At 48.1% G+C, this 27653-nt stretch overlaps 2 protein-coding genes across 3 annotated transcripts; one reads left to right on the top strand and one right to left on the bottom strand.

Annotated features, from left to right (window-relative positions):
* Positions 1 to 1227: 1227 nt before the first annotated feature.
* RPL6 (ribosomal protein L6) lies at positions 1228 to 6265 on the bottom strand. Its single transcript, XM_050318617.1, has 7 exons — positions 6153 to 6265; positions 4141 to 4374; positions 3959 to 4057; positions 3383 to 3526; positions 2660 to 2708; positions 1909 to 2093; positions 1228 to 1431 (listed from the first exon to the last, which is right to left on the bottom strand). The coding sequence occupies exons 1-7, from the start codon at positions 6228 to 6230 to the stop codon at positions 1279 to 1281; spliced, it is 942 nt and encodes a 313-aa protein (XP_050174574.1). The 5' UTR covers positions 6231 to 6265; the 3' UTR covers positions 1228 to 1278.
* On the top strand, positions 5300 to 26532 carry PTPN11 (protein tyrosine phosphatase non-receptor type 11). Of its 2 annotated transcripts, none has more exons than XM_050318605.1 (16): positions 5300 to 5458; positions 9406 to 9528; positions 10591 to 10785; positions 11887 to 12079; positions 12837 to 12953; positions 13417 to 13530; positions 16772 to 16868; positions 17417 to 17496; positions 17631 to 17789; positions 20626 to 20757; positions 21426 to 21580; positions 22156 to 22223; positions 22366 to 22517; positions 25493 to 25605; positions 25829 to 25926; positions 26236 to 26532. In XM_050318605.1, exons 1-15 carry the CDS (start codon positions 5445 to 5447, stop codon positions 25896 to 25898), a joined length of 1782 nt encoding a protein of 593 aa, XP_050174562.1. In that variant the 5' UTR covers positions 5300 to 5444; the 3' UTR covers positions 25899 to 25926; positions 26236 to 26532. The 2 variants fall into 2 exon arrangements, with proteins under 2 accessions (XP_050174562.1, XP_050174561.1); XM_050318604.1 differs by having other exon boundaries at positions 25829 to 25930.
* Positions 26533 to 27653: the final 1121 nt, after the last annotated feature.

The raw sequence follows: 27653 nt of genomic DNA, 5'->3' as shown, positions 1-27653 counted from the left end.
CAGACACATTTTAACACCCCCAAGCACCAGCTGTACCAATACCTGTAGCCCCTTTGGTGCCAGCCAGGTGTTCTGCAGGTGTCTCAGTTATTCCACTGCCTCTGGAGTGCTCAAAGCCCAATTCCTCTTTCCCAAGGAGCGTGGCCAGTATGTTCCTTGTAAAACTCCCACCTCAGACAGGGTTATGTTGCTCCCTTTCCCATCCCCTTCTCATAAATCTTGCATGAATTTGATGAAATCTTATTCCTCGTTGAGTTTGACCCCGTTGGCTACTCTGAGCTCAGAATTAATGGGCAGCCAGATGGTGCAGTTACATAATCCTCCATTCCTGCAGAAGTCTGGCTAAGAGAGAGCTCCAGCCTGCCAGGTTTGTTAATATGTACATCCCTGGTTTTTGTAAGAGCAGAGCTACTGCTACCCAAGCACCCTCTTCCAGATTGCTGACTGTGACAGATAAAGAAAACACACAGGATTAACTTTTTCAACTCACTTTCAAGAAGTTTTAGAGATAGAAAACTTACTGAGACTCCAGAAGTCTCCCAGAATATAAAAATACTTCCCTATCACAGGAACAGCTTGTTATTGAACCAATTTCCAAGCCTACAGAATTTAGGATTTGCCTTCTGATCCAAGCAGGTTGTATTCCTCCCAACTAACAGAATCCCATCCCACAAGGATAAACAAAGAGGAAAGGGACATTGTTATGGTTCCAGGGACAAGTTACTGTGCAAAACTCAACTATTCCCAGTGTTTCCATTTTAAAATCCAAGGCATAGCTCCTGAAATGCCTCTAAATAAGTTCTGTATTTGCTGAGGTTCACGTGGTGAGTGAGGGATCAAAGCTGTTTGTCAAACACCATCTCAAGAGCTGCTCACAAGGTTTAAAATGCTGAGTTACCTGCAGAGTTTTATTCCCAGAGCTGGTTCTCTTCAAAAAACCCCCAAAGCCCTGGTTTCAGCACAGCAAGGGTGGAAGAAGTTGTGTCAGCAGAAATTGGGCCGGGTTTTATTGTGCACTGTGATAACCCAGCATTATCTGCTATGCCCAAAAGAGAATCTCTTCAAGATCCCTCCCCAGCTCATTCAAAGTTAAGAAAGCTCAATTTCTGTTTGTAGTCCCTCAGAATTTCATGCCACGGGCACTTTTCTACCTGTTAAATCACGCACTGCAAGCCTTGTGCAACACGTGCTGTCACAGATCGCAATGAACACACCACAAATCCTTGCTTTTTTTTTTTTTTTTTTCCCTTGGAATTTAATGTGGTGCTTTCAGAAGGCTTAGAACACCAATTTGTGAGGATAGACTCCGTTGGAGAGGCAGAAGGTGGAGCGCAGGTACCCACGGAGCTGAGGCACCTTCTTGATCCGGGCCAGGATCTGGGAATCCACGGCCTTCTGGTCTGCCTTGCGCTGCTCTGTCAGCTCGTATTTCTGCAGAGCACAGAGAAGAACGTTAAAACCCTGCACAGTCACCTCAGAAACTTCTGCAGAGAGGAGAAAATTCATGGAAAACCCAAAGTTTTGGCATTTCCAAGGAATCTTCATTTGTTCTTAATCAGGGGAATGAGGTGGGAGACCAGAGGTAGCTCAGCACTGAAGCCACTGTCTGGCTTATGCCGCTGGCAGGATCCAAAAAGGAAAGGTGTTTCTCACTCTTTTAAAAAAAGAGATTTATAGTTCTTATTTAGCTGGAATAATCCCTTCTGCTGGTCTGCTGAGGTACAAACAGAGAAAACCCCCCAAATTTAGCAGGGTTTTATCTCAATGCTGTATTTTATCCATTTCAATGGCATCACCTCATCTGATTAAGGGCCACTTAAAATCCAGCTGTTTGTTCCCTGCTATTCCCCCCCTTGGAGCCTGGGGTCACATAGGAATTCAGGACCAACAGACCACCCCTTCTCTTACCTCTTTTTCAGTGTCAAAGATCTCGCCCTCCTGGTGTTTGGGCTTCCGCAGCCTCTTCTTCTTGAAGTAGGAATCGGTGAGATGTTTGGGAATTTTCACTCCAGTGAGGTCAACCTTTGTAGATGTGGCAATAACAAACTTCTGGTGGGCCCTACGCAGGGGGACACGGTTGACAACCAAGGGGCCTGAAGGCAGAGGGAAGAGAACAAAATCAGCTTTTCTGGTGCAAACAGTTCAATTTTTGTAGTTTATGTGATGACTGCACAGAGATGTGTAGTAGATGTGATGACTACTTCCTTCAGAGATGCCAACAACTACAATCTGAACATTTAAAGCCCTTCCCCTCAAGAAATACCAAAAAATGCTTCCTGGTTTCTTCCAGGTTGTCAGATGCTGAAGCTTAATTATCTCCCCTCCTGCTTCCTGCTAAGTCACAAATCCCAGAATCATTCAGGCTGGCAAAGACCTCCCAAACCATCAAGTCCAACCTGTGACCCATCCCCACCTTGTCAGCCAGCCCAGAGCCCTGAGTGCCACGTCCAGTCATTCCCTGAACACCTCCAGGGATGGGGACTCCACCACAAAACGTGACTCCACGTTGTCCCATGAACACACCATGTCCCAAACCACCCACACGCAGAGTGGTTGTGCTACTGACCCCAGAGACAAACCTGGGCTTGGTAAACCCACCCCAAAGCCCCAGAATCCCCACCCCAAACCAAAATATTGCCAAGTATGTAGAAGTTTTCACCTGTAACCAGCAGAAGGCCAGTGTCCAGCTGCTTCAAGAAGACAACACGCTGTAAAGGAATGGGATGTGCCATCAGTCCTCAGGTGCCAGCACTCCAGTACCACAGCCAAGCTGGGACTGTGCCCACCCTGGGCCCGTTACTGGTACAGCCACTGACAGTGCTCCAGCTGTGGGTGCAGCTCTGCAACCTGAGGAACTGCCACCCTGAGATCCAAACTACAGCCGGGTCTTGTTATTTGTGGTCAAGTTTGCCTTCCCTGAACAACATCCTTTATGTAATGGGATATAATGCCAGAATATTCAAGAAAATAAAGGATGTAAATAATGTTAACAACCATCATTAAGATGAAGTATACAATCTAACAATCATTACCTTGATAATTAGATTAAGAATGAAAATGTAATTCTTCCTTTGCAATAGCTATTAAAAGACCAAGTTCTGCCTTTGCTGCAGCAGCAACAGAAATATGAGCTGGGTCTGCTGCTCTGCACTGCAGCAAGGCTCCTTTAATTTTGTCTAAGCCACTGGATTAGCCTGTTCTACTCCCAGCTCCGTGCAGCAAAACACTACTTTAAAAAATATTTAAAATCTGCATCCCTTCATGGCCGGGCAAGGGAGCATCCAGACACAAGTCACGGATCTGCACCCAGTGGCTGAGCAGTGACATCAGCTGGTAAATGTGGGGTATCTCAGCTCCCTGTGGGGCACCATGGGGGGCTCACCTTGCCGCGGTGCCGCCCGGTGAGCAGGATGAGCACCGTGCCCGGGGTGATGGAGGCGCGGAGCCGCCGCTTGTGCTCGCAGAACGGCTTCTTGCCGTGGCTCAGCAGCTTGCGGGGCACATCCTCTGTGGGGTAGTACCTGGGCTGGGGGGAACAGGAGCAACGTGGTTAAACACCTGCACTCCACAGGGCAGAAACCCCTCACCGAGATTCTCCCCATCGCCCAGCTTTCTGAAGGACTTGTTTCTGCTGCAGCCGGTGATGGGAGCACACGGAATGTCTCCTGGGCAGTGCTGCACAGTGGGAGCTGCAGCCAGCTCTGTGCTTCTGGGTGTGCTTCCACCTCAGCACAGCAATACAAACGGCACAGAACCCAATTCTGCCTACAACCATTCCCGAAATTCCGACCCTAAATTCCACCCTCTCCCAAGAACACCGAGTCTCAAGGTGAGCATTGCCAACAGTTCACAGCTCAGGATGAGGTCCCTACGTCGCCTCAGGCAAGAGGCACCTCACCCAGTCCAAGGTTACCCAGACCAAGCCCCAAACCACGAGCATCCCACTGCTTTTCCATACCATTTTCCGGATTTTAACCACCCGGCTGCCTCCATTTTTGTCTCCACCCACTGGCTTGGTGATGGTGGCGCGGGGCATCTCCTTCTTCTTCTTTTCTATCTGTAGGCAAAGAACAGGGATTACTCCTGGCATTTCAACCCACAGGCATCCTAGTGGCTCACACACGGTGTTTCCCGTCCCACCTTTGTCTCTGGAGCCGTGTACTTGCGCTTGTACAGGGCTTTCCTGGCGTACATGGCAGAGCGGGAATACCTCCCGATGCCGCGGGCCAGGACGGGGTTCCTGCTCGCATGGTACTTCTTCACCCTCTTCTTCTTGTCCCCGGCTGCCTTCTGGCTCGGCTTCTGCTCCGGCTTCTTCTCTCCTGCCTTCTTCTTGGCCGGCTTCTTCTCCGCGGGCGCCTTCTCACCCGCCATCTGGGGACCGCACAAACTGGGGCTCAGTACAAGGTGCGCACACTTCCAGTGACACAAACAAAAGAATCGAAGCGATCCCTTACACCTGACAAGTTGTCAGCCGGCTCTTATGGCCGCGGCTGAGCAACCACTGCTCCCCGCAAAACGTCGCTCCGCGCTGCTTACAGCAGCGACGAGCTCAGCGATGCACCCAGCACGAAACCCGCGGACACGCAAACACCGCCTCTATCCCCGGTGGTCTCAGCCGGGACAGTCATGGGCCTGCCCCGCTCAGCCCCAGCCCCGGCCCAGCCCAGCCCAGCCCATTCCCGCTTCTCCGGCGCGGCCTCCACATCCCGCCGCGGCCCGGCCCGCCCGGAGGCAGGCGCGACACTGCCGCTCCTCTCGCCCCGCCGCGCCCACCCCGGCCCCCCGCCGTCCCCCGAGAGCCGCGGGCCGCGCCGGTGCCCGCGGGGTGCGCGGATGGCGGCGGATGCAGCGCGGGGGCCCCGCGGGTCCCTCAGAGCTCCGCCATCCTCACCTTCCGGGGGGGAAAGGGCCCTACATCCGGGACCGCGCGGGGTAACCCCAGCGCCGCGCATGACGTCACCGCGCCGCGCGGGGCACCGCGGGACTTGTAGTCCCGGAGCGCCCGCGCCTCCCGGGCCGGCCCCGCTGCAGCGGGGAGGGGGCACCGCGCCCGCGACCCCCCACGGGCACTGCGGGACCCGCGGAACGGAGGGGGAGCCTCGCCGCGCCTCTGCCGCTAAACCCGCGTAGCTAAACCCGTGCAGCCCCCCCCGCGCCCTGCCCCGCGCTCGGGCGATGCTGCGGCGGCTCCGTGCGGCGGTGCCGGGGGTCCCGCAGCCCCCCGTGCGGGGCGGCCCCGCGGGGCGGGGCGGGGCGGGCGCGGCGCGGGGCGATGACGGCGCGGGCGGTGACGCGGGGCGGGCCGCGCCGCGCTCGCCGCGCTCCGGGGCCCGAGGCCGCCGCTGTTCGCGCTCCCCGCAGGCCCCGCCGGGACCCCGATGTGAGCGGCGGGCGGGCACGGGCGGCCCGGGCACCGCCACCCGCCGGGGCTCCGCGGGAAGATGACATCGCGGAGGTGAGGCGGGCAGGAGGGGCGCGGGGGCCGCTGAGCCGCGGGGAGCCCCGTCCACCTCGACCGGGGAGCTGCGGGCACGGGGGGGCTCCCCACGGACGGGCGGGACCCCCGGGACACGCTCCGGCGGCGCCCATCCCGCTCGCTCCCGGGGGGATGTCCCTGCTCCCGCATCCCCCACCTCCCACCCCGCACGTCCTCGGAGGGATCCCCCCCGCTCCTACACCCCCTACCCCGCCCGTTCCCGGGGGAATCAGCCTGCTACTGCATCCCCCAGCTCCCACCCCTCCCTTTCCCGGAGGAATGACCCCCTCCCGGCCCGTTCCCGGGGAGATCCCCCCTGCTCCTGCACCCCCCACCTCCCATTCCCGGGGGGATCTCCCCGCTCTTGCACCCCCCACCTCTTCCGTTCCCGGGGGGATGTCCCGAGGGACGGCGAGGGGTCCCGGTGGTTTCGGTGGCCGGAGCTGCCCCGGTCCCCCGATTTCGGGGGCTCAGGGGATGTCTCCTCACGATCCCATGAGCTGAGAGAGAAGTTCATTGTGCGTGGCACCCACCCAGTGCCGGGGCCGGGGGCACTCGTGTTGCCATCACGGGACCGGCACTGGGGACTTCCCGACCCTCAAAGGTGACCCGGCTGTGCAGTGAGAGTTCCTGAGCCCCTTCCCTGCGCTCTTCATTTATCATCAGCACTCACGTTGATTCCAAACCCCAGTGGAGCTGAAAACCACGATGATAAACAGCATTTTTTTTGTTGTAGCTTCTCGTTGCCCATAAGGTAACTTGGTGTTTGTCTGGCATTAGGTGCCCTTTGGGGCTGAGAGGTTTAGGTGAACGTTAGACTTGAGAGGAATTACTGTCATAGAAAAGATTATAAATATCTTTGTCCTTTTTTATACCTATTCTGAGATTCACAGAACCACCAAATGGTTTGGGTTGGAAGGGGCCCTAAAGCTCCTCCCATTCCACCCTCTGCCATGGGCAGGGACACTTTCCACTACACCAGGTTGTTCCAAACCCCCTTGAACACTTCCAGGGATGGGGCAGCCACAGCTTCCATTGATTCACCTCTTTAATTCACTTCTATGAATAACTAATACCTATTAAACTCTAATTTCTTCATGGTGAATTGTCCTCTCTCTTGTCCTGCTTAAGCAGGTGGATCTGTATGGGTTGGGTTCAATGCGTGGCCATTTATAGTTGGATTTGGGGGTTTTTGAGCCTGTGTAGGATCTCCAGTGCATGTTGGGTGTTCTGGATGGCCCTGCTGACAACTTGCACCCTTCCTGGCAGAACAAGTTACCTTTTGGAAATGCTGCTTCTGCTCAGAGCTTGAGATTGTAACATGTGAGGGAGACTGAAAAAAAGCTGAGAAATATCAACTGATGAGCCTAAAAATAGGAGTAATTAACCCACCCATCAGTGCCTCCTGAGTGCTGGGGTTGTGACAGCTGAGACAGGGCTGATTTCATCTCCCCTGCTCTTGGAAAGGGGATTAGAAAAACCCAATCCCAGCATGGAAAATTGTATTGATTTCTCTCTTTTTCTCTCTTCATTTGCTAAGAGGGAAATGTGCTGGCAGTGTGGGAGTTGAGGAGCACAGATCCTTCTCTGGACAATGATTACAAAAAAAAAAGGGATGAATTATTTTTCATCAAAAGGTTCCTTGCTTAGCTGATGCCCCTGAGTTCTGTAAATGAGACCCTGCTCTTTTACCGACCTTGTAAATTAATGAGGGACTGGGAATGGTGTGTCCCGACCCCTGACTTGGAATTGCTACTGGGAATGATGGTGAGGAGCCAGTTTAATCAGAGTGTGGGTTTGTGTGTGTTGTGTTACTCCTGTGATTGTATTTACTGCCCTTGGCTGGGAGAGCTCTGCACCTGCTGCTGGGAGAGACTGGAGAGGGAAAGCAGGATAAAAAGCCCAAAATGCATTCCATCCCTATAAAAGGAAGTGCAGGAGAAGGTCCTGGCTGGGGGTTGTGTTACTGGGGGGTGTGTGCTCTCTCCTCCAGTTTGTTTAGTTTTTTTGTTTTGGAAGGGATGCAGCCCAAGGTTCAAAGGACACACATGTGGTGGCAGCGCTTCAAATGCAGCTCCTGCTCCCGGGGCCGGAACCGCCGAGCAGGGATCACTGACACCCCCATTTTTCTATTTGGGGTGCCTGACAAATGCACCTTCCTACTCAGAGCCAAAAATACAGAGACGAGGGAGCAGGAGGACAAGTTGCCATCAGAACCAAAGTTATATAAAGTGCAATAAAACCCATCACCCTCCCAGGTGGAGCTTGGCTTTGCTGCGCTCGGCTTTTGGCATCTTCCGTTGGAATTTCTGTGTGTTTTGGGGGGTGAGATTTGGGGTTTTACACAGTGTGTCGTCTTTTTAACCTCTCCTTTAGATACTTGTTAAATAACAAGTTATTTGTAGTGCCCTCTGTGCATTAAATTTTTTTTTTTTTTACACTGCATCAAACCAGACCTTTTCTTGACCTTTGAGTAGTCATTACATAAATGTAGCATGATTAATTAATTCATTCCCACTTGCTGTGATAGCTTGGAAGTATTTTAACATTTTCTCCTGTCCTGTGCTGCATAGTTTTGATTTTTGATGTTTTTCAGTGAAAAATAGTGAGCTTTCACTAGATTATCTTGACGTAAGCAGAATATTATTAACTAGGCGAAAAAAGCAAGATGAAGAAGAATCATTTACTTAATAAATATAATTAATAATAATATTCTAGAATCTCTAAAACTCTTCAGAAGGTTTCCCTGAGAATCCACTTCCGAAGAGAACAGGCTGGATGAGGCCTTGGTAGGAATATTGTCAGCTTTTCAGCAGAGAAGGAATTGCTGAAGCAATTCAATTAATAGTCCTAAATTTAGATTTGCGCTCTCGTATTTTGCTGATTTAGCAATTTAGCATGAAATGCTGACTGGATCAGGAAGGCTCAGGAATGCTATGGAATTTTTTGTAGCTCTAACACTCCTATCTCTGTAAAGAGACTGGTTATGGAGTCTTTTGTGTTGCTTTGGAGAAGCCAAAACTTCCTGTACCAAGAGCAGCAGCCTCAGTTCTTCCTTCTCAGTAGAAGGAGATAAAGGGAAAGAGGGATGAGGATTTTCCTGATTGAATTCTGAAAATTAAAGATGGTCTCTTCATTGCCAAATACGAGTGTGACAAAGCCTTTCATCCAGAGCACAGGGACGTTAGGCAGTGCTCCAGGAGTGCAATAAAACTTGGGAATTCCAGCTAAGAGCAAAGGCAGGTGCGTTACGGAACGGCTCCGGATGAGCCTCTCCGAACTTAATGCCAGAGGTGGGACGTGGATCCTCTTGGCCACAGCCCAGCTCCAGCCTTGGCTCTGTGTTAGTCATTCAGGGCCCTTTGTGGGTGGTGAAGATCAATCTGAGATTCCTCTGGGGTTGTATTTAAGTGGGATTTATCCGACCCCAGCGCCGCATTCTTTGGAGAAGGTGGAAGAAGAGCAGGTTGTCCTCAAGTGGAGTTGCTTTCCTGCCCCCTCTCAGCCTGTGCCCTAAAACATGAGGTTTTGTTGCGTTTTTAACCTTTCAAAATGTCGTCAAGTGGCACTTGGGATGTTTTGGTTTTATTTTTAGGTGTTTTTCCTGTTTGTCTCTGAGTTTCTTTGTGTGTTGTGTCTTCCTGGAGTAAGGAAATGGGACTTCTGCTCTGTGTTTATGTTGTGTGTCTTTGATACCATTTTAACCCAGTATGTGTGAATGGAGTTCTTTCCCTTGCAGAGCATCTCTTGCCAATACACAAAATTGCAGTGCAGTACGAAACAAATAATGAATGGAGATTTTTTAAATTAATTTAGCACCAGAATTCAGCCCTTCCTCGCTCTGTTTAATCCTGTGGAAGTTAAGTCTGAAAACCAGGAGACCTTCTGTTTATTTATTAAGATTCTTTATTTTTAATCTCTTGTAGATGGTTTCATCCAAATATTACTGGGGTGGAGGCAGAAAACCTGCTGTTAACAAGAGGGGTGGATGGCAGCTTCCTGGCACGGCCCAGCAAAAGTAACCCAGGAGACTTTACCCTCTCTGTCAGGTGAGTTGAAATATTTTCACTCCTTCTCCCCAGACTGATAAAGGTCTTCATTTAATGTTGTTCTGCAGGGAAAAAGTTGTGGATGAACTACTTGTGAGAGGTGAAATAATGTGCAAATCACTTCTTAGTGCTCATTTTTCCCTCTTCTTTTCCTCCTTTTCCCTCCCTCCCTCAAATTTTACCCAACTTGGGGAAACTATAGATTGGAGGGGAGTGAATTCTGATCTTAGAGGGACAGAAAGGTTCAGGGGAAGCAAAAGTAGGTTGATAACAGCATTACTTTTAGCCCTTTAAAAATCTGTTTGATAACCATCAGAGATGATGGGAATTAGGGATCAAGCACGTGCAGGAAATGCTCTCCAGCCTCTCCTCGTACAGGAAAAGTCAGCAAGTTTTTGAGGGCAACTGTGATGCTTTTTCAGCTTCCAAAACAGGCCTTTTGTGCCAGTTGTCCCCTGTGTGTCCAGTGGTGGGGATGGGGAAAGGGCAGCAGGAGGAAGTAGATAAAGGGAAAGGGAAAAGTGGGATTGGTGATAAGAATTCTGGTGCTTCTGAGATAACAAGCCTTGAGGCACAGGAGGGGAATCCTGCAGGGAGCTGTTCTTCCTTAATATTGGAGACTGTGGGAGCAAAACTGTTTACTGAGGAGAGACCTCAGGAGCTGCTGGGAAGTTCTGGGAATAGGAGCAGACCAGCTCTGACGGGTCTCTTTGAATGCTGAATTCTGACCCCTCCACCCTTGTGCTTGTGGGAGCAGTTCTGGGGCTCTGAGGGGTTCCTAGTGGAGACTGTGAGGCTGCAGAGCTTGCACTGGCTTCAAGGATCCCTTCAGTATAGATGGTTTTTCCTATTTTTCCTGGCTTTTGGACAGACAAGCCACTGCAGTGTGTCTGGAGCGACTTGAGAGGGTCAGTAACTCTGCTCCTCTGCAATATTCAGCTGCAGAGTGCTGAAATGGGAGTATGGATTTCTGCAGCTCAGGCAGCAGAACACTCAATATAAAAGGCATTGATTTACCATCAGTTGATCTGTGGGGGGTTTTCCCTGTGTTCCCAATACCAGACGAACTGGAGCCGTGACCCACATCAAGATCCAGAACACGGGGGACTACTATGACCTCTATGGGGGAGAGAAGTTTGCCACGCTGGCTGAGCTGGTGCAGTACTACATGGAACACCATGGGCAGCTCAAGGAGAAGAATGGAGACGTCATAGAGTTGAAGTATCCGCTGAACTGTGCTGATCCTACGTCAGAGAGGTCAGAGAAGGGCTGGTGGAACCTCAGCGTCCACCTGCTTCTTAATAAACGCCCTTTTGTCCCTCCTAACCCTGCAGCCAGGTTGCATTTGAGGAAAGGGTGGCCACTGTCTTGGAGTAATTTCTGGGAGCTTCCTTGCAAAGTAGGTTGATAAATATGGCTAAAGGTGAAGCAATTTAAGCCTCAGAACCTGTTTCCTTCAACGTTCTTCCTTGTGTGATACAAGGAGGGAATAATTCCCTTTATTTTAACTGGGAGAATGTTTTAGTGTAGAAGTTCTTGTGAAGCTGCAAGGAATTCCCAGGTCCATTTCTGAACATAAATTTACAGTTCTAGTTATAACTATAGAACTTTTCTAGCCGTGTGAAAATGTGAATGACGTACAAATCCTCAAATTCCTCCAATCCTGGGTTTGAGGAACGTGGTTAATAAGGAGAACCTGAGATTTTAAACCTGAGGAATTATAGAGGGGTCAGAAATAAACCTTTGTGACCAGCAGGTATCTGTTTATCCCCAGAAGTGGAAGAACAAGGGAAAATATCCACACATGTTCTCTCACTGCTCAGAGTGTCTTTTACTGAACAGTGGTGGGGAGGATTGTTGCTTTTTTTGGCTTTATTTCCTGAAGAAATGGGATTGCTGGCATTATCCTGTCCACTTCCTAATGGGATGGAAGGGTAAGGCCTCAAAGATGTGAAGTTCCCACAGGTTTATCAGGAGAGTGTGACTTCATGAAGGAAATAAAAGCAGAATGACCACCTTGGCTGAGGAGGGGGTTGCAGTGTGAGCTGGTGTTTGTTGGACACTCCACTGGGATTGTTGTGCAGGATCCACATCAAAGTGTGTGAAATTCAAATGTCAGCACCTGTGGAAGTGCTTTGAAGTGTTTCTGTCTTCACTCCTGTGTGTGCATGGACTTCCAAGGCTGATCTTATATATTATTTTTATCAACTGAGGCTTCCTGTGGAGCTGGACAATGTTCAGTGAACACAAAGGTTCTATTTTATAATAAATAATTGGAACAGGTGGATTCAGCCATGGCTGCAGTGATCTCTGTATGTCTTTATTTAAAGAGAAATCTCTCTATATCTTTATTTGAAGGTGGTTTCATGGACACCTCTCTGGAAGAGAAGCTGAAAAGCTCTTAACAGAGAAAGGCAAACATGGAAGTTTCCTTGTGCGGGAGAGCCAGAGCCACCCTGGGGACTTTGTCCTCTCTGTGAGGACAGGAGATGATAAAGGAGAGAGCAATGATGGCAAATCCAAGGTGACACACGTCATGATCCACTGCCAGGTACGGAAACCACGGGCTCCTTTAGCAGGGAATTCCATGGGCTGTGGGATTTGAGCAGGAATTCACCTTCCACCTCCCCACGGATTGCTGGATCCACCCTCTTTCCGTGTGGGTGACACAGCTCAGGTGTTTGATCCACTGCACTCATTTGACAGCACCAAAATTCCATCAGGTGTTTTATTTTTTTGTCATTTTCTTTTACTTCTGTTATGCCAGAAGACAGTGCAACAACTTAATTGTATTAAAACAATTAAGCTGGAATAACTGAAATAGTTTGGAGGCAGAAATGGCCTACAAGGACCTTGTAAAAACTAAACTACCAGAATATTTTTATGTTTTAAGAAACCCTCTTTGATTTGCAGTTGACTAGTAGTAGCACTTATGACACTGAGGAAAATAACTTGGCATTGCTTCCTTAAAATAGGCAGGTGCCAGGCAGTACCAGCCTTTCAGGGCACATTTAGCTTTGGCAATCAATTCAAATTCCTAATTCCTGGATTCTCATCCTGTAGCTCCAGTATCTTGAGCTGACTGAACCCCAGATAAACTGATTTTCAGTGAAATGACCAAAAGGTTGATGCCCTCCACAGTGTCTGTGTGTTTCTGTTGTTGAGGTTCTGCCATCCCTCAGAAGGATTTTATTCTTCTGCATGTGGTTTAAAGATCATTTCTGCCACGGTGCACAGCCCAAAGGTGCTGTCAGTGCAGGTGTCGTGGTGTGAAGTGCATTTGTTCTGATGAGCATCTGTCTTGGAAGGAGCTGAAATACGACGTTGGGGGAGGGGAGAAGTTCGACTCTCTGACAGACCTGGTGGAACATTACAAGAAGAACCCCATGGTGGAGACTTTGGGCACGGTGCTGCAGCTCAAACAGGTGAGGGAATGGAGAAGACACCCCAGAGTTCTGCTACCTTCAGGATGTATTGTGGAAGTGCAGCTTTTCCGTGTGTCCTGCAAGACCTTTTCTTTCCTAGTGCAAAAATGCAGAACTGAACTCCGTGAAACAAAGTCATTTAAATGGGAAACAAATCTCCTTCATGCCTGTAAAGGGATAAACTTGCCCCTGATGTGTCAGAACTTCCCAGTGCCATTGTGGTCCACAGGGATTGCAAGGAGAGTCCAGAAATGAGGGACTTCATGTATGAAATAAAGACTAAAAGCACTTGCTCCCTGTCCCTTCCTTGCTGCCCCTCTTGCGTGAACTCCAAAGTTTTGAACGCAAAGAGGTGCTTGGACCCAAGAATTCCTGTATAAAACACCCTTAGCTTAGAGGATTGTGTTTTAGTTGTCTTTTCCCAGTAGCTTTTTGTCCAACCTCTGCTGTCTGTGTCTCTCAGCCCCTGAACACGACCCGAATTAACGCCGCCGAGATCGAGAGCCGCGTGCGGGAGCTCAGCAAGCTGGCCGAGACCACGGACAAAGTCAAGCAGGGCTTCTGGGAGGAGTTTGAGGTACTTCAGTGCATTCCAAGGGCTGTGGGATTAAATCTGCACTACTCAAAGCTAAGATTTTTTAGTTTTTCTAGGTTTGTTGCTGCCTTCCTGATGCTTCCTCCCTCTGTTGCCTCAGATCCCTGTTGTTCTCCCATCTCCATGTGTTTAATTTTACCAGCCCCACTCCTGGCGAGGGAAATATTTGAGTTTTTCCCTCAGTCTGAGAGTTTAGAATTTTCTTCAGTGCTGTTCATCCAGTACCTGGCACAATCCCTCCTGGATATTCTCCCCACCACACCAGGAGGGAGCTTCATGTGCCACTGACCCACCAGGACAATCCATTGGGTTCCTTCCTCCTTTGGGAAGTTGGGGACGATGGCTTTAAGGAAACTCCCATGGGATTTCTCAGTCAGTAAACACCCTTTCCTTTTGGCTTTTTGATGGCCATTCTGGCCTTTTGATGGTCACTTTTGGGGATCTTAAAGCTGTTGTGTAGAGATAACAAGATCTGAGAGGAAGCAGAATTGATTAAATGCGCTCGTTGGACTTCTGGAGCTCTATTTTTTGTTAGTTTTGGGGTTTTATTTCTGCTCTGCAGCCAAAATTTTAATTTGCAATGCCAAATTCCAATATCCTCCCAGAAAGAGTGCAAATGGCTTCAAATTGAAAGAGAGTTTAGGTGGGATATTGGGAAGCAATTCCTCCCTGTGAGGGTGGGGAGGCCCTGGCACAGAGTGCCCAGAGAAGCTGTGGCTGCCCCATCCCTGGAAGTGTCCCAGGCCAGGTTGGATGGGGTTTGGAGCAACCTGGGCTAGTGAAAGGTGTCCCTGCCCATGGCAGGGGGTGGAATGGGATGAGCTTTAAAGTCTCTTCCAACAAGTTCATCTCATCCCTGCCATGGGCAGGGACACCTTCCACTAGCCCAGGTTGTTCCAAGCCCCGTCCAACTTATCCTGGAGCACTCCAGGGTTTATATCATGGACTGGTTTATACCACACACACACCCATGAGGAAACCACCGGTGGAGTCTGGAATTCCACCAGCAGATGGCAACAGGGAACTGGGAAGTGCTGGGCTGTGCCAGAGGCTGGTTTGGGCTGTGATGCTGTTTGGAGAAACTTCTTGAATAGTGACAGGTTTGCAAAGCAACCTTCTTGGAGAAACTGTTTTTAGATAAGAGATATCCATTAGCTAAATGTCCTCGCCAGTGTGCTCTGAGAGCATTGTCAGGAGGGGGGAAAGGAATCCATGAAAAGTGGAAGAGTTACCAAAGGGGTGACACATTTCACTACGAGTGCGGATGGAATATCAGAAGATGAACTTGTGGCAGGGGGAAATGATAAAATGAGGATTAAGCTTTCTCCTCTCCCCATGTGCCCAGTGTGGAGGGACAGTCCTAGAGCCAGGGCTGGGAATGGTCAGAATGGTCACAATTCCTGCTCTGGCCACTGCTGAGCCTTGAGCCTCTGCTTTGTCCTGGCAGTGGGATGGGGGATCCCACGGGAGCAGTTCTCACCCACTGCTTGTGAGCTTTGCCTGGAGGTAAATTGGCCTCTGAGCTGCCTTCCTTGCTGAACTCAACACATGAACTTGGACCTGGGGCCTGGAAGATTGGGAAGGTTGAGTGGGCTTTTGTGGGAATTACTGCTTTGGCCAAGTGAGGAGTGTGTGTTCTGTCATTCCATGACACAGCCACGGACATTGTGCCTGTGATTCCTGTGGGGTTTAGCCCAACATTTCCAAATTAGCCAAGCAAAGGGTGTCTGTTGGCTTTCCTGAAGTCTCAAGAGTGTCTTGCTCTTATTCAGAGGGCATAAAAAAGGAAAAAAAATGTGCCCAGTTGTCTTCTTGTAACTGGTGCTGACTCACTGGGAGCTCTGAGTTAATGAGGGGGGTTCTCTTGTGTGATGAGTTCATGAAGGGAGTGTTGCTCTATTGAAATATAACTGAGCTATTAATTCACAATTAGGACTTTCCTGACCTCTGGTGTTGAATAACTTTGTCTTGTGATGGATTTATCAGTGGGTCCTTAAAAGCCAGGAAAAGTCTTACAGGGGAAGTAAATGGAAGAAGTTTTTACCTGGGAGACTTTGGTCTCCTCTTTCCCCTTCACTGCTGTTAGTGAGGTCAGCACTAAACCTGGTGGGTTTTTCTGGAAATGAAACAATCTCCCGGCAGTTTTAGTGCCATCCTTTTCCACTCACCTCAGGGAAGCTCCAGCTGTCCACCTTGGTGGCAGGAGTCAGGGAGCAAACTCCAGGTTGCCCGTGGATCTCTGTCTGTGCTGTTTCTGAGCTGCCAGCCCAGATGGTGGTTATAAATTACTTGTCTGCAGGCAAGAATGTACCTCTTGTCCCGTGAACCAGCAGACAGAAATGTTGACAGTCCTTGTAATGTTTTTCCTTCTGAAAAATGGTTATTTGGGGAGCTTTGTGCTTGGGTGTTGCAGTGGAATCGAGGAGGATGCTGCAGATTGATGGTTGCATTGTGCACATCCCTTAATGGGCTTGTTAGGAGTCGCTGCTGCTCATGGATCTCTCCTCAGGGAGGCTCCAAGCAATAATAATTAACTCTGTGAAGCAAGATGGGTTTGAAGCTGTGGTTTCCACACACTTAATTGCTTCAATTTTTTCAACCTGCTGAAAAGTTTCGCTTTTGCTCGGATTCCACGGGAAATGCTTCATAGGGATGTGCTTTCTGCCTTTTGCTTCACAGGCATAAAATTTGGCACTTCTGATTTTTTTTTGTCTTTAGGATGAACCTAATTGTCCAAGGTCATGAAGTGAGGCAGCAACAGTGACAGGGGCTGAGCAAATGTGCCCTGACATGGCCAAGCTTTAAGTAAAAGCAATCCCTGGGAGGGTCTTAAGGGTGGGAATAACCAGGGGAGCAACTTCCAGAGCCTGAATGTTCCTTTTAGCCAGGCCGGTGCTGCTTTGGGGATTAAAACTTGGAGCAGAGCTTTGGAATTCCGGTCCCTCCAGAAGCTTCATTGAAAGAGGGAGAAATGCCACTAAGGAGCATGGCTGGAAAAGTCTGGAATTGCTGTTGTCCCTGTCACATCCATCCTGCACCAGGAACTGAGCAATGAGCGGGAGAAATCCCCGCTCGGCTGCGTTTCTGGACCAGGAGGATTTATGGATAACCCTGTTTGTACTTTCCTCATTCCCCCTTTCCCTGGGAGAAGGGATTGCTGGGATGGTGGGGAACAGTCCATCCTGCCTCAAACGAGCCAGGCCTTTGTACTGTTTCCCCTCAGACTCTGCAGCAGCAGGAATGCAAACTCCTCTACAGCCGTAAGGAAGGGCAGCGCCAGGAGAACAAGAACAAAAATAGATACAAAAACATCCTCCCCTGTAAGTATTGATTTGTCTTTGTCACCTCAGCCCTGCTGCCCTTCGAGGCTTTGCTTTCTCAACTCCCAAACACAGGGTTAATTAAGCACCACTGGGCTTTTGCTTCTCGGTGTTGATAATTTCCCCCTTTCTGTTGTCAGAAGGAGCCCGTGTGACTCCCACTCTGTGTTCCAGCACTTGCACTTTGGAGATACCCGTATTTTCCATTCCCCAATTTTGGGTTTCTTTTATCTTAAGCTTTCATTTCAAAGCCTCCCATCCCCTAAATGTTATTCAACAAGCTGAAATACTTAAATTTAAGAGGATTAATTTGTTGGCCGAAACTGCAGCGTGCAAATCCAGAGGCTGTTTGTTTGACTGTCCGTGTGCTCCTGAGTTACCAGGGGACCTGGAGCCTTCTTTTGGTCGAGCTTGTCATGGCAAGAAGCAGCAAAAGAGGAAGTTTGGGATATTCTAATCACTAATTTACCGAGTTTGGCAACTTAGAGGCTTCTGTGTGTTCACAAGCGTAGGCTGCAGGTGCTTATCATCTGTTTTTATTCTTCCAGTTGATCACACCAGAGTTGTGCTTCACGATGGGGATCCCAATGAACCTGTTTCAGATTATATCAATGCTAATATTATTATGGTGAGTATATTCCCACCTCCAGGAGCCTTGTTGGCACATCCCATGTCTCCTCTTGAACATGTTCACCTAAATCCAGGTGAGTCTTGTCACCATTTGTTGAATTATTGTTTGTTTTTTTATTTTTCTCTCTCTAGCCTGAGTTTGAAACCAAGTGCAACAACTCCAAGCCAAAAAAAAGCTACATTGCTACTCAAGGTTGCCTACAGAACACAGTGAATGATTTCTGGAGGATGGTGTTCCAGGAGAATTCCAGAGTTATTGTTATGACCACAAAAGAAGTGGAAAGAGGAAAGGTAAAATCAGGCCCCAGCTGGCCTTGGGAAAGGTCATGGCATTGGAGGGCAAGTGAGGACTAAAGCGAGTGGGATAAACTGATTTACATCTGGAATCTGGTGTGCCACCAGATTCTTTGGAGCTCTGGAGGGTGCTGAGTGTCCTGTGGGAATTGAGGATACACTCCTGTCATACCATCAGGCCTCCCTGTTCTAAGGGTTGACTGATTTAATTTTATGGACTGAATGTGAATCTGTGCATTTTAAACTTGGTCAGGGAATGAGGCACTGGAATGTGAGAGGGAGCCAGGCAGGAATTCTGTGTGCTTGGAGGGGTTGCTGCTCTAACAAAAGCCTTGCCATTTATTTCAGCTGATCAAGCCTGGGTAGACTTCACTGGAAAAGCTGGTGATTCCAACTGGAAATGCCTGGTTGGAATCCCCAGCCAGGTGGGATTTAGCACTTTTATTCCTGAGTCAGGTCCTTCTGCATGGACACAGCTTCCTGTCCACCCCCCTGGGAGCTGCTCTGGCAGGATTTAATGCTCTCAAAACCGAAATTTTCCTGCAGTGGTTTATCCCAAGAACCTCCCTCTACCTTTGATCTCCTCTTGCTCCCTGTCCTCTGCCAAACCTGAGGATTTAACTTTGTTTCTGGCTCCTGAAGATGTGGCAGGAAAGAATAGGAAATAGTTGAACACTGATCTGGCAACACTCACACACAGCTTCCTGTGTATTGTATGGATTTATCTTTGGAATTTGGGGCTTCTGATCCTTCTTCTGTTTGATAAACACTTTCTGCTCTCTCTCTTTTTTTTTTTTCTAATTTTTTCTGCTTCTTCCATCACCATTGTCCAACTTTTTCCCTTTTTCCCCATTCCATGATTTGGTTCTGAATGGAAAGCTGCTACCTTGTTAAGGGAGCATCACTTGGGGAAAAAAATCAACTTAAAAGTGCAGAGAGGTTTTTCCAGGGGTGAGTGATAATTGCAGGGGTTCCTCAGCCCTGTTACAAGAACAGCCTTTGTGTGTATGGGCTGAAGACAAATAGTGGATTTTATGGGTTTCTCCCCCTAACTGAGGTGTCAAAGCTGCCTTTATTTGGTTTACACTTTCTCTTGTGGATCCTTTTTTTGAGCCTTTTAAACTTCTGCCCATTCATCCCCCTAAAAAGGGACAGGATTTGTGTTTTCTTTCCTGAAAATGCACTGAAGGAGGGAGAAGCTCCCCCTTTCCAGTGACATCCCTCTTAGTTCTTTGTTTGGGAAGTGAAGACATAAATTATGGGGTTGTTTTGGAAGAGTTGCTTTCAGTTCACCTCTCTTTTCTTCGAGTCATTTATTATTTTTTTAATAACCTCCTGAATGGCCTTTTCTCCTCTGCAGTTTCTCCATTATTCTTCCCAAAGTTTGCTGGAGAAAACACTTCAATGCCTGATCACTCCATCAGTGCTGCATTGATGATTTTTTTCTCTACCCTTTCTTGTTGGGTTTTTTTTGCTGAATATTTCACTTCTTAAAGAATTGCAAATAACAGCCCTGATGGAAAAGCAAAGCTTTTTTTTAATCTCAGGCCAAGATTTCAGAGCTGCAGGAAGGAGAACCCTCTGCACCAGAGCTGAATTTCAGGAGCACATTGCCCAGGGAAAGGAGGAACTGGGAGACATCTCAGCTCTGCAGAAACAGCAAATACTTACAAATTAAAATAGTGGGGGTTTGGAGCCAATCCACGGAGCCAGTAATAAATGCAACCCCTCTGGCAGAATAAAGCTAATTTTAACATCATGTCACTGTTCAGACTTGCTCTACCAACTGCTCTCGTGTTCAGAGAGAGCTCTGTGTTGAAACTGCAAGTTATTTCTGTTGGAACCCACCAAGATCGACATCTTTTCTTTAGTTTCTCCCCTTATGACAGGGAAAGAAGGGCAAAAATAACACAAAGGCAGCTTGTTGCCTAAATAGGCTGCAAGTTGTGTTTCCAACCCTCTTCCTCTCTCTTAGGTTGGCAGAAGAAACTTCCTTGTGCCGTGTTTTCTCATAAATATGCAGGAGGAGCTGCAAAAAGACAATATTTCTCTGTAGGCCTCGGTGTTTGGGCTGTGTTTGCAGTTTCTGGAAGATGCACCTGCTGTAATTTCTCATTTCATGCTTCATTCTCTGGAGTTGCTCTTTCCTGACCCGTCCCAGGAAGCAAATCCAAGTGGAATCCAGAGGTGAATCCATCCCTGAGTGGATGGAATATATCCCTGGCCACAGATAATCTGGATGGGGAAGCAGAGCACCAAAAGCTTTGCATTCCAGAAGCCCCAGACACAGGAGGCTTCAGTGCCTGCCCGGGGAGCACCTCCCTGGGGATTGAATTAGAGCTGGGTTAGTCCTTCCTAAAAAAAAAAGCAAGCATCCAAGTTGAATTGCTGCTAAAAATGGTTTACTTGTATTTATTTTGGAAGCCTGGTGGGGGTTTTGGTTGTAGGATAACCTGCAAGGCTGCAGCTTTCCTGCTGGCAATTCAGTGTTTTGAAACCTGTAGCTGGGTGGAGATACAATATTTTAATCTTCAGGTTTTGAAAATAGCCAGGCAAAGCAGGTTCTAATATGATCACAGAAGCTGATAAGAGGAGAAATTGCCTGTACCTGTTTGAAATCATCCAGTGGTTGTTATGGAGAAGAGAAACTTCCCCCTAAATTGCACTTTACCGTGTCAGCAGTTGGTGGGAGGAATTGTCCTCTCTGTGTCTTCTGAAATTAAAGCTCCAGGAATATGTTAAGCAGTTTGCAAAACAGCCTTTTTTTCTGGCTGATTCTTCCTTTTGTGTTTGATCTTTTTTTGATTTTTTTTTTTGGTTTCAAATCTTGCAGAGTAAATGTGTCAAGTACTGGCCTGATGAGTATTCCCTGAAGGAATACGGGGTGATGCGTGTCCGGAACGTTAAGGAGAGCGCAGCACACGATTACACACTAAGAGAGCTTAAACTTTCCAAAGTTGGGCAGGTAAGTGTGACAATAACTCTGTCCTTTCAGTTTAGGTTGTAGATTCACCCCCCCACCAAAAAATATTGGCACAAATCGACCCTTTCTTTGGAATCAATAAAAGCACCAAGAGATTAATAAATTGAGCCCTGTCTTTCTTTGAAGCTGCACGTTTAGTTCCATCCATCTTTCCCTTTGTCCTTGGGATAATTGAGGATTCTTCTAACCTAAGCAGTTTTTGGCAGGAGTTGCTCTGCTGCAGAGCTTGGAGGGAATGTGGAAAGAGGGACGATGCTTTTAACTAATCACACTTCAGTCCAGCCAGGAATTTGTTCCCTCTCGTGGAGGTGGATGCACCAGAAGGAAAGGTTGTGTGTGGGTCCAGTGTGTGTGTAGGAAGTTCACTTAAAGGAAGGATAAAAAGGTGAGGAAGGAAACAGTTAGTGTGGAATTAGAGTTGTTAAGGAACAATTTGGATCAGGGAGCACAACAAACCACGTAAGAAGCAAATAATCAGGATTTAGGGACTGACTTGCCAGGCCAGGAGGGCTGGCTAGGAGTTGTGGATACTGAGCAGCAGGTTGGATTTGGAAGTGCCACCTTCCCATCTGACTCAGCTTTGCCCCATAAATGCTCTTTTAGCTGGGGCTGCTCTGAAGGGTTTTGTTTCCGTGCCTTGTCCCTCCCAGGGGAACACGGAGAGGACAGTGTGGCAGTACCACTTCCGCACCTGGCCCGACCACGGCGTTCCCAGTGATCCTGGCGGCGTCCTGGACTTCCTGGAGGAGGTGCACCACAAGCAGGAGAGCATTCCTGATGCCGGACCCGTCGTGGTCCACTGCAGGTAAGCTGATGGGCTGAGCTGCTCCTGCCGCCCCTCCCTTTGGCCTGGGGAGCCGAAACCTTTAAAAAAAGGACAACTTTCCCTCAGAACTGCTCAGAATTCCATCTGGCCAGGTGCTTTTGCTTTCTGTTTCGCACCATGTCGTGTTCTGGATGGGTGTCACCTGAAGCAGGTGACTTTCAGAGTGAGCTTGTTTGTGTAAATGAGGATTTCTGGTGTTGAGTGAGAAGGTGGGAGTCAGGTGCGGGATAATGAAAATTTTAGTATCCCCTCTCACCTGGGAGGGCTCTCCTCTGTTTGGGCTTATAAATGAGAGACTTTTTATAAGGCAAGGATATCTTAGATCTGACTTTATTGGTTTTTTTCTGATTCAAGGATGTTTTTTTGTGCTGAGGTACAAAAGTGCTCCTGAATTCTGTCTCTTCCACGTTAGGCTGATGAGCTCTCTGGTCACTGTGTGGTTTAACTCTGGCTATAATTTGGAAGCCTAACACGAGACTCTTCCTTGGGCTGTTGTTTTGGGGTCTGTTCAGAAAAGGCAGAACAAAAAACTTCTTTTTTTCCTCTTTTTCCAGTGCTGGGATTGGCCGAACAGGAACGTTCATTGTGATTGATATTCTTATTGACATCATCAGAGAAAAAGGTGGGTCCCCCCTTTAATTTTCCCGTGGGACTTTGACAGAAACATCAGATCAAACCACAGGAGTGCTGACAGAGGATCCCAGTGATTTACAACCTTCTGGTGTGTTTATTTTACTGTTTTAATGCCGTGCTGATTCTCCCAGGTGTGGACTGTGATATCGATGTTCCAAAGACCATCCAGATGGTGAGATCCCAGAGATCAGGAATGGTGCAGACAGAGGCTCAGTACAGGTTTATTTACATGGCAGTGCAGCACTACATCGAAACCCTCCAGCGCAGGATCGAGGAGGAGCAGGTCTGTTTGTCCTGAGTATCAAATTATTTACTGGAATAAATATAAACCAGCATTTCAGCAGGGAGCAGAGTTGCTTGTTTGCTGCCTGTGATTTTTAGAGGCTTGGCTGCTAAACCAATGTGTGATGGAAAGGCTGGGTCTGAACCTGGGAACCCTCTTCTATATTTTACTTCATTGTGCTTAAGAATGACTGAAGTTATTAGGTGGAATCCTGTCCTTAAATTACTAAATGGAATCCTCTCCTGTCCTCCCTGTCCCCAGCCCCTGCACCCTGATCTCAAATTTCCTTAATATTACCTAATTTCTCGTGCAAGAAGAATTAAAGATAAAGGTCTGTTAATTAATACAGAACCTCATGATCTGTTGTGTTTTAAAGAGATTGCAAATCTGTTAACTGTGTTTCTAAGACAAGATAATCAAATGCTGGTCGCTCTAATTCCAATTTTGGAGCTTATTAAGCAAGAAACCAGTACATGAGACTGAAAGGCTGAGGGATGAGTGGTGATTTTGCAGTGCAGTGTCCAGCAAAGAGCACTTACAGCAGTGATTTGGTGTGATAAGATGGGAAAGGCTTTGGAATAAGTGGTGACAACCACAAGCCCTTCACCTCACCCTTCCTGTTAGAAGTAATTCCTTCACTCAAATTACACGGTGTTTTACAGGAGTCACCCGGTTTGGAATCAAGAACTGACATTCTGTTCTGTGCCCTGACCTCTGCTCATCTGGGATTTTTTACCTTTTTGTTTCAGAATTTCAGTATCTTTGTCTCTGCTGCTGGGGAGACAAACCCCCAGGCCAGTTTAGTGCCAGTGTGAGGTGTCAATCCCAGCTCAGGGCTGGAGTGTCCCAGCCCAGCCTTGGCTCTCTGCAGAGTGGCAGAGCTGAGGTCGTGTTTCCCTGCCTGATTATTTACCCTGTTCACTGAGAGGATGGAGCCTTGATTGCTCTCCCCAGGACACTGCTGTGTGCTCTGATGGTGATTGGACTCAAAGTGAAGAACGAGCAATCCCTCAGGTGGATTTTTTCCCGTGGCTTTGCTGTCTGCCCTCTCCTCGGTGTCCGTGTGTGTGTGTGGAGGTTCACGAGCTCTGCAGCCTCAGCCTCTGAGCCCCTTTGTGCTGTAGCAGCCACAAAGCAGGGCTTTAACTCTGCCTGTCTTGCTGGGGTGGGGTTTGAGTGGTGTTTGGGTGTCAAGAGGAGCAGTGATGAGGCTCCCTTGTGGTTCATCCATTGCCAGCTCAGAAAGGCTCAGGTATTTACAGAGCTGGAAATAAAACGTTGCTTGATTTCAGGAGGTCTTGACCCGTAACTGGTGGCAGGACCAAAACAAACTTCTCAGCCCAAAGCAAAGCTTGTGGTGTCTGCAGGAACATGGGGAGCTGGGAATGCTCCAGAGCATGTTTTGAGAGAGCAGAGAAGAAATGTCTCATTGAGGGAATGCTGGAATTTCAGCCCACTGGGGAATGAAATGCTGGGTTTTGAGAAACCTGAATTTCTGGAACCTTTTTTTCTCTGCGCTTGCTTTAATTGCAAAGAGTGAAAATTGGGGAAAACCCCACAATTAGAGAGCCCCTTTGTAGGGGCCAGCGTGGGGTCCTGTTCCCCCTCTGCTTCCCATCTGGATGAGCTCAACCAGCTCTGAAAAGGAATTGGGAAGTCACATTACCTGTCCTGTCCTGTGGAATTTACAGCCAGCAGGATCTGTTAGGAGCTGCATCCCTCCCCAGAGATACTCCTGATACTCTGAATTAGGAAGCATGATTACAGGGAATTAAGTGGAAGGAGGAGAAGCCAGATACCTACTTTTTCTTGGCTTTTTTATCTGTTTCAGTCAGTTTAAGAAATAGAAGACCCGACAGGTTCTTTTTAAATTGCTTTTACCGCCCAGCACACCTGAAGTTGAACTGCCCTTCAGTGTGCAGTTTGGGTAGAAATCCAGCCCTACTTTGGGGCTCCAGAATATTTTTTAGGCATTTTTTATGGTTTGTAGCCATGACACTATAAAATACAGAGAGTTTGATCCTTTGCAGTTCCTTTAAATGTTATTTTTTAGCAGGTAATCGGTCAGGACTCGGGGGTCTGTTTGAAAGTGAGAAAAAGCAGAGAGGGGAGAAGTTCAATGAAACACTAGAACAAACTGAGCAAGTTCTGACCATGTTTCAGAAGGGCATTTTGGAAAAGCCTCAACCTGCATTGCCATAGGAATGTTCTTAATGGGAATTCAGGAGCCAGAACTCCCGGGAGGCTCCGACAGCCTCTGCTGGTGTGAGATTGGGCCAGGCCAGTTACTCAGGACTTGGTGGAGCAGTAAAGGAGCTCAAATCCACACAAAAAATCAACCCCAGTACCCTGTAAAAGTTGAATCCCCGTGCTGTGGTGTATTCACTGTGTGAATATTTGTGTGGAAAGGGAAAGCTCCACATCCCCTCCCTTTCCCAGCGTAGTTCCCGCGTGGAGCGTCGGGATCTCGAGCTCGGTGCCAGCAGAGTTGGCTGCAGCCTGGAGCATATGCTGCCCCATCCAAATGACAGCTTGGCTGCTTTTTATATCAAACCTAATGGGCTCAGGTATTATTTTATTGGAGATCCTGCAAACAGCGTTGTTACTCCCTTGGCCACATCTCCAAGCTGGAAATGAGGTCAGTGGGGAGCCCACTGGCTGCTAAAGAATGAAAGTGGGGTTTCTTCTGCCAAAGAAGAAGAAGGTTGAGTACAAGTGCTGGTTCATAGGGTTGGGATGTTATGGTGGAAAGGGGAATGTGGAAAAATGAGGGTTTTCAGGTCTTGTAATCAATAGCTCAAGCCAACCTTTAGGTCTTCTCCGTGTTCGTGTGTCTGCAAACTGAGGTGTCTCCTCACAAACCTGCCCTCTAAAACCATCCTTGCTTAGTTACTCATGTGATTGCTTCACTGCTCCAATGACTGTTTCCCATGGTTAATTCCAAACCTGGCTTTTTGGTGTGTTTTGCTTCACAGAAGAGCAAGAGGAAAGGTCACGAGTACACGAACATTAAATATTCTTTATCGGACCAGACGAGTGGGGATCAGAGCCCTCTCCCGCCCTGCACCCCGACCCCAACCTGTCCAGAGTAAGTTCAGTTCTGCTCTTGGGGAAGTTTTGAGCTCTACTGACTCATCAGGGACCTCACATGAGGCTGAGCTCTCCCAGAACCTGCCCTGGGCTGTCGCCTTGGGCTTTGTTCTGCAAACAGATTGAGCAAAATAATTGTCACTGAATTATATTGTGTGAGCAATACATTGTTTTGAACTCAGACTGGATTCTCGGGACTCTAAATCTTTGTTTCATTTCAGAATGAGAGAAGATAGTGCTAGAGTATATGAAAATGTGGGGCTGATGCAACAGCAGAAGAGTTTCAGATGAGATGATGTTCAGAGCCTTCCATGCCAAGGCAGGTGTGTGTGCTCAGGGTAGGGGGGTGTCCAGCCTGGACTTTGGGGAAGATACAACACACAATAATGCCCAAAATGCTTCTAATTTATGCCTGCCTAATTTCCAGGAGCTAATTTCAATTTAATTGTAATGATCTCACCTTCTACTGCCAAGGCCTCACACAGTTTCTAAGCCAGGTTTGAGACTTTGGGTTTAGTTTAAGCCTTTTTCCAGTCAAAATTGAGCACTCCTCTATAATGTCAGAATAAGAAATAACTGCTGAGCTTTTTCCTAAATAATTCACCCTTTTTTTTTTTTTTTTCCCCAGAAATTAATCTGGTTTTTAAAAAGGTCAAGAAAGAGACGGAAGAAGCTTCACAAGAACAGTGAACTCTGAGGGCTTGGTACCTTTTTATTTACGGTTGTAATCCTTCACCAGTAGGCAAAACTTCAGACCATCTAAAGATTGGGTTTTATCTCTTCTCTCCAATACCTGATTTGCTCGTTTTCCAAATAAAAGGAAATCCTTTCTACAACGTAGACAGCTACTTTGTAGAGTCACTTCCGAATCCTGCAAACCGTTGGACTGTCATCCATGTGTTTTTTAAATAGTGTTTTTGTTTCACAGTATGGTTCTTAGTGTTTTTTGGTTTTTTTTTCCTTATTTGAGCAGTTGTGGGGTTTTTTGGGAGGGGGAGGGGTTGGGGGTGGGTGAGGGGAGAGCAGTGACGTTAAATCCGTTACACTAATGTCAAATCCTGATGGGAACAATACTTGATTGTTGGGAAAGGGCGGATCACCAGCGGGAACGAATCAACTGCATGATCAAATTAGTCCTGATACATTTCAAACTCAGACTGAGCTTCCTGGGGTGAGCAGTTATTGATATGAAGGTGCTTTTTGTGATAACTGGTGGCTTGATTCTGACTTAGCTGAGTGGCTGGATGGGCTATTTTTGAGTAATTCTGGCTTTTTACATCAAACGAAGTTTCTTTGCCATGATCTCTCCACCCAGAATAGAAAGTTGCTGTTTCTCTCAGGAGACCTGAGTGGTTTTGTGAGGACACTGTCTGTGTTAATTAGTCTGTGTTCATCTATTAAACAAGAGACTGAACTTGTAGAGTTAAGGTAGTTTAAAAAGTTGCATGATGACACCTCGGCAGCACAATAAACCAGTGAAACCAGTAACCCCAGCACTCCCCTGGGGTCAGGTACCTCCTTCCCTTCTGCAGGGCAGGTGGGAGCTGGGCAGCCTTCTGGATTTTTAGGAAGGCTTTGTGCTGGTCTAAAAGGCTAAAGTGCAGTTGTGTGGGGAAGGCAGTGCATGGAAAAATCCTCTGGAATTGCCTTAGTGGGACAGGGCAGCGGGAGCAGCGGCGAGGCCACGCCGGGTGTCACCAGGCGGGACTTTGTCACCCTCCCACCCCAAGTGCCTTTTGGAGCTGCCTGGAACTTGCTGTCCCCATGAAAAATCACGTTAATCTGAAACCACTTCTGATTGTCAATGAGCCAAAAGCCTCTTTAGAGACTCCAGAAGGAAGGTCTGCTGAGCTGCCACTTCTTTGGTTGGGTTTCCTTTGCCCTGTCCAATTCCCTGGACCTGGAGTCCCCTTGGATCCCAAGGAGTGGGGACTGGTGTGCCATCAGCACCTTTTCCCATGGTTTTGGGGAAGTTCTGTGACTTCAGGGGTGTTGAGGAATGATTTCCCTTTCCGTGCACAGGGTGACACTGCACAAACTGCTGCG

The sequence above is a fragment of the Myiozetetes cayanensis genome, unplaced genomic scaffold (assembly GCF_022539395.1).
Source record: "Myiozetetes cayanensis isolate MyiCay16 unplaced genomic scaffold, myiCay2020 scf21, whole genome shotgun sequence".
Taxonomy (NCBI): Eukaryota; Metazoa; Chordata; class Aves; order Passeriformes; family Tyrannidae; genus Myiozetetes; species Myiozetetes cayanensis.
Note: the sequence above shows the minus strand (reverse complement) of the source record. Positions and strands in the feature narration are given on the sequence as shown.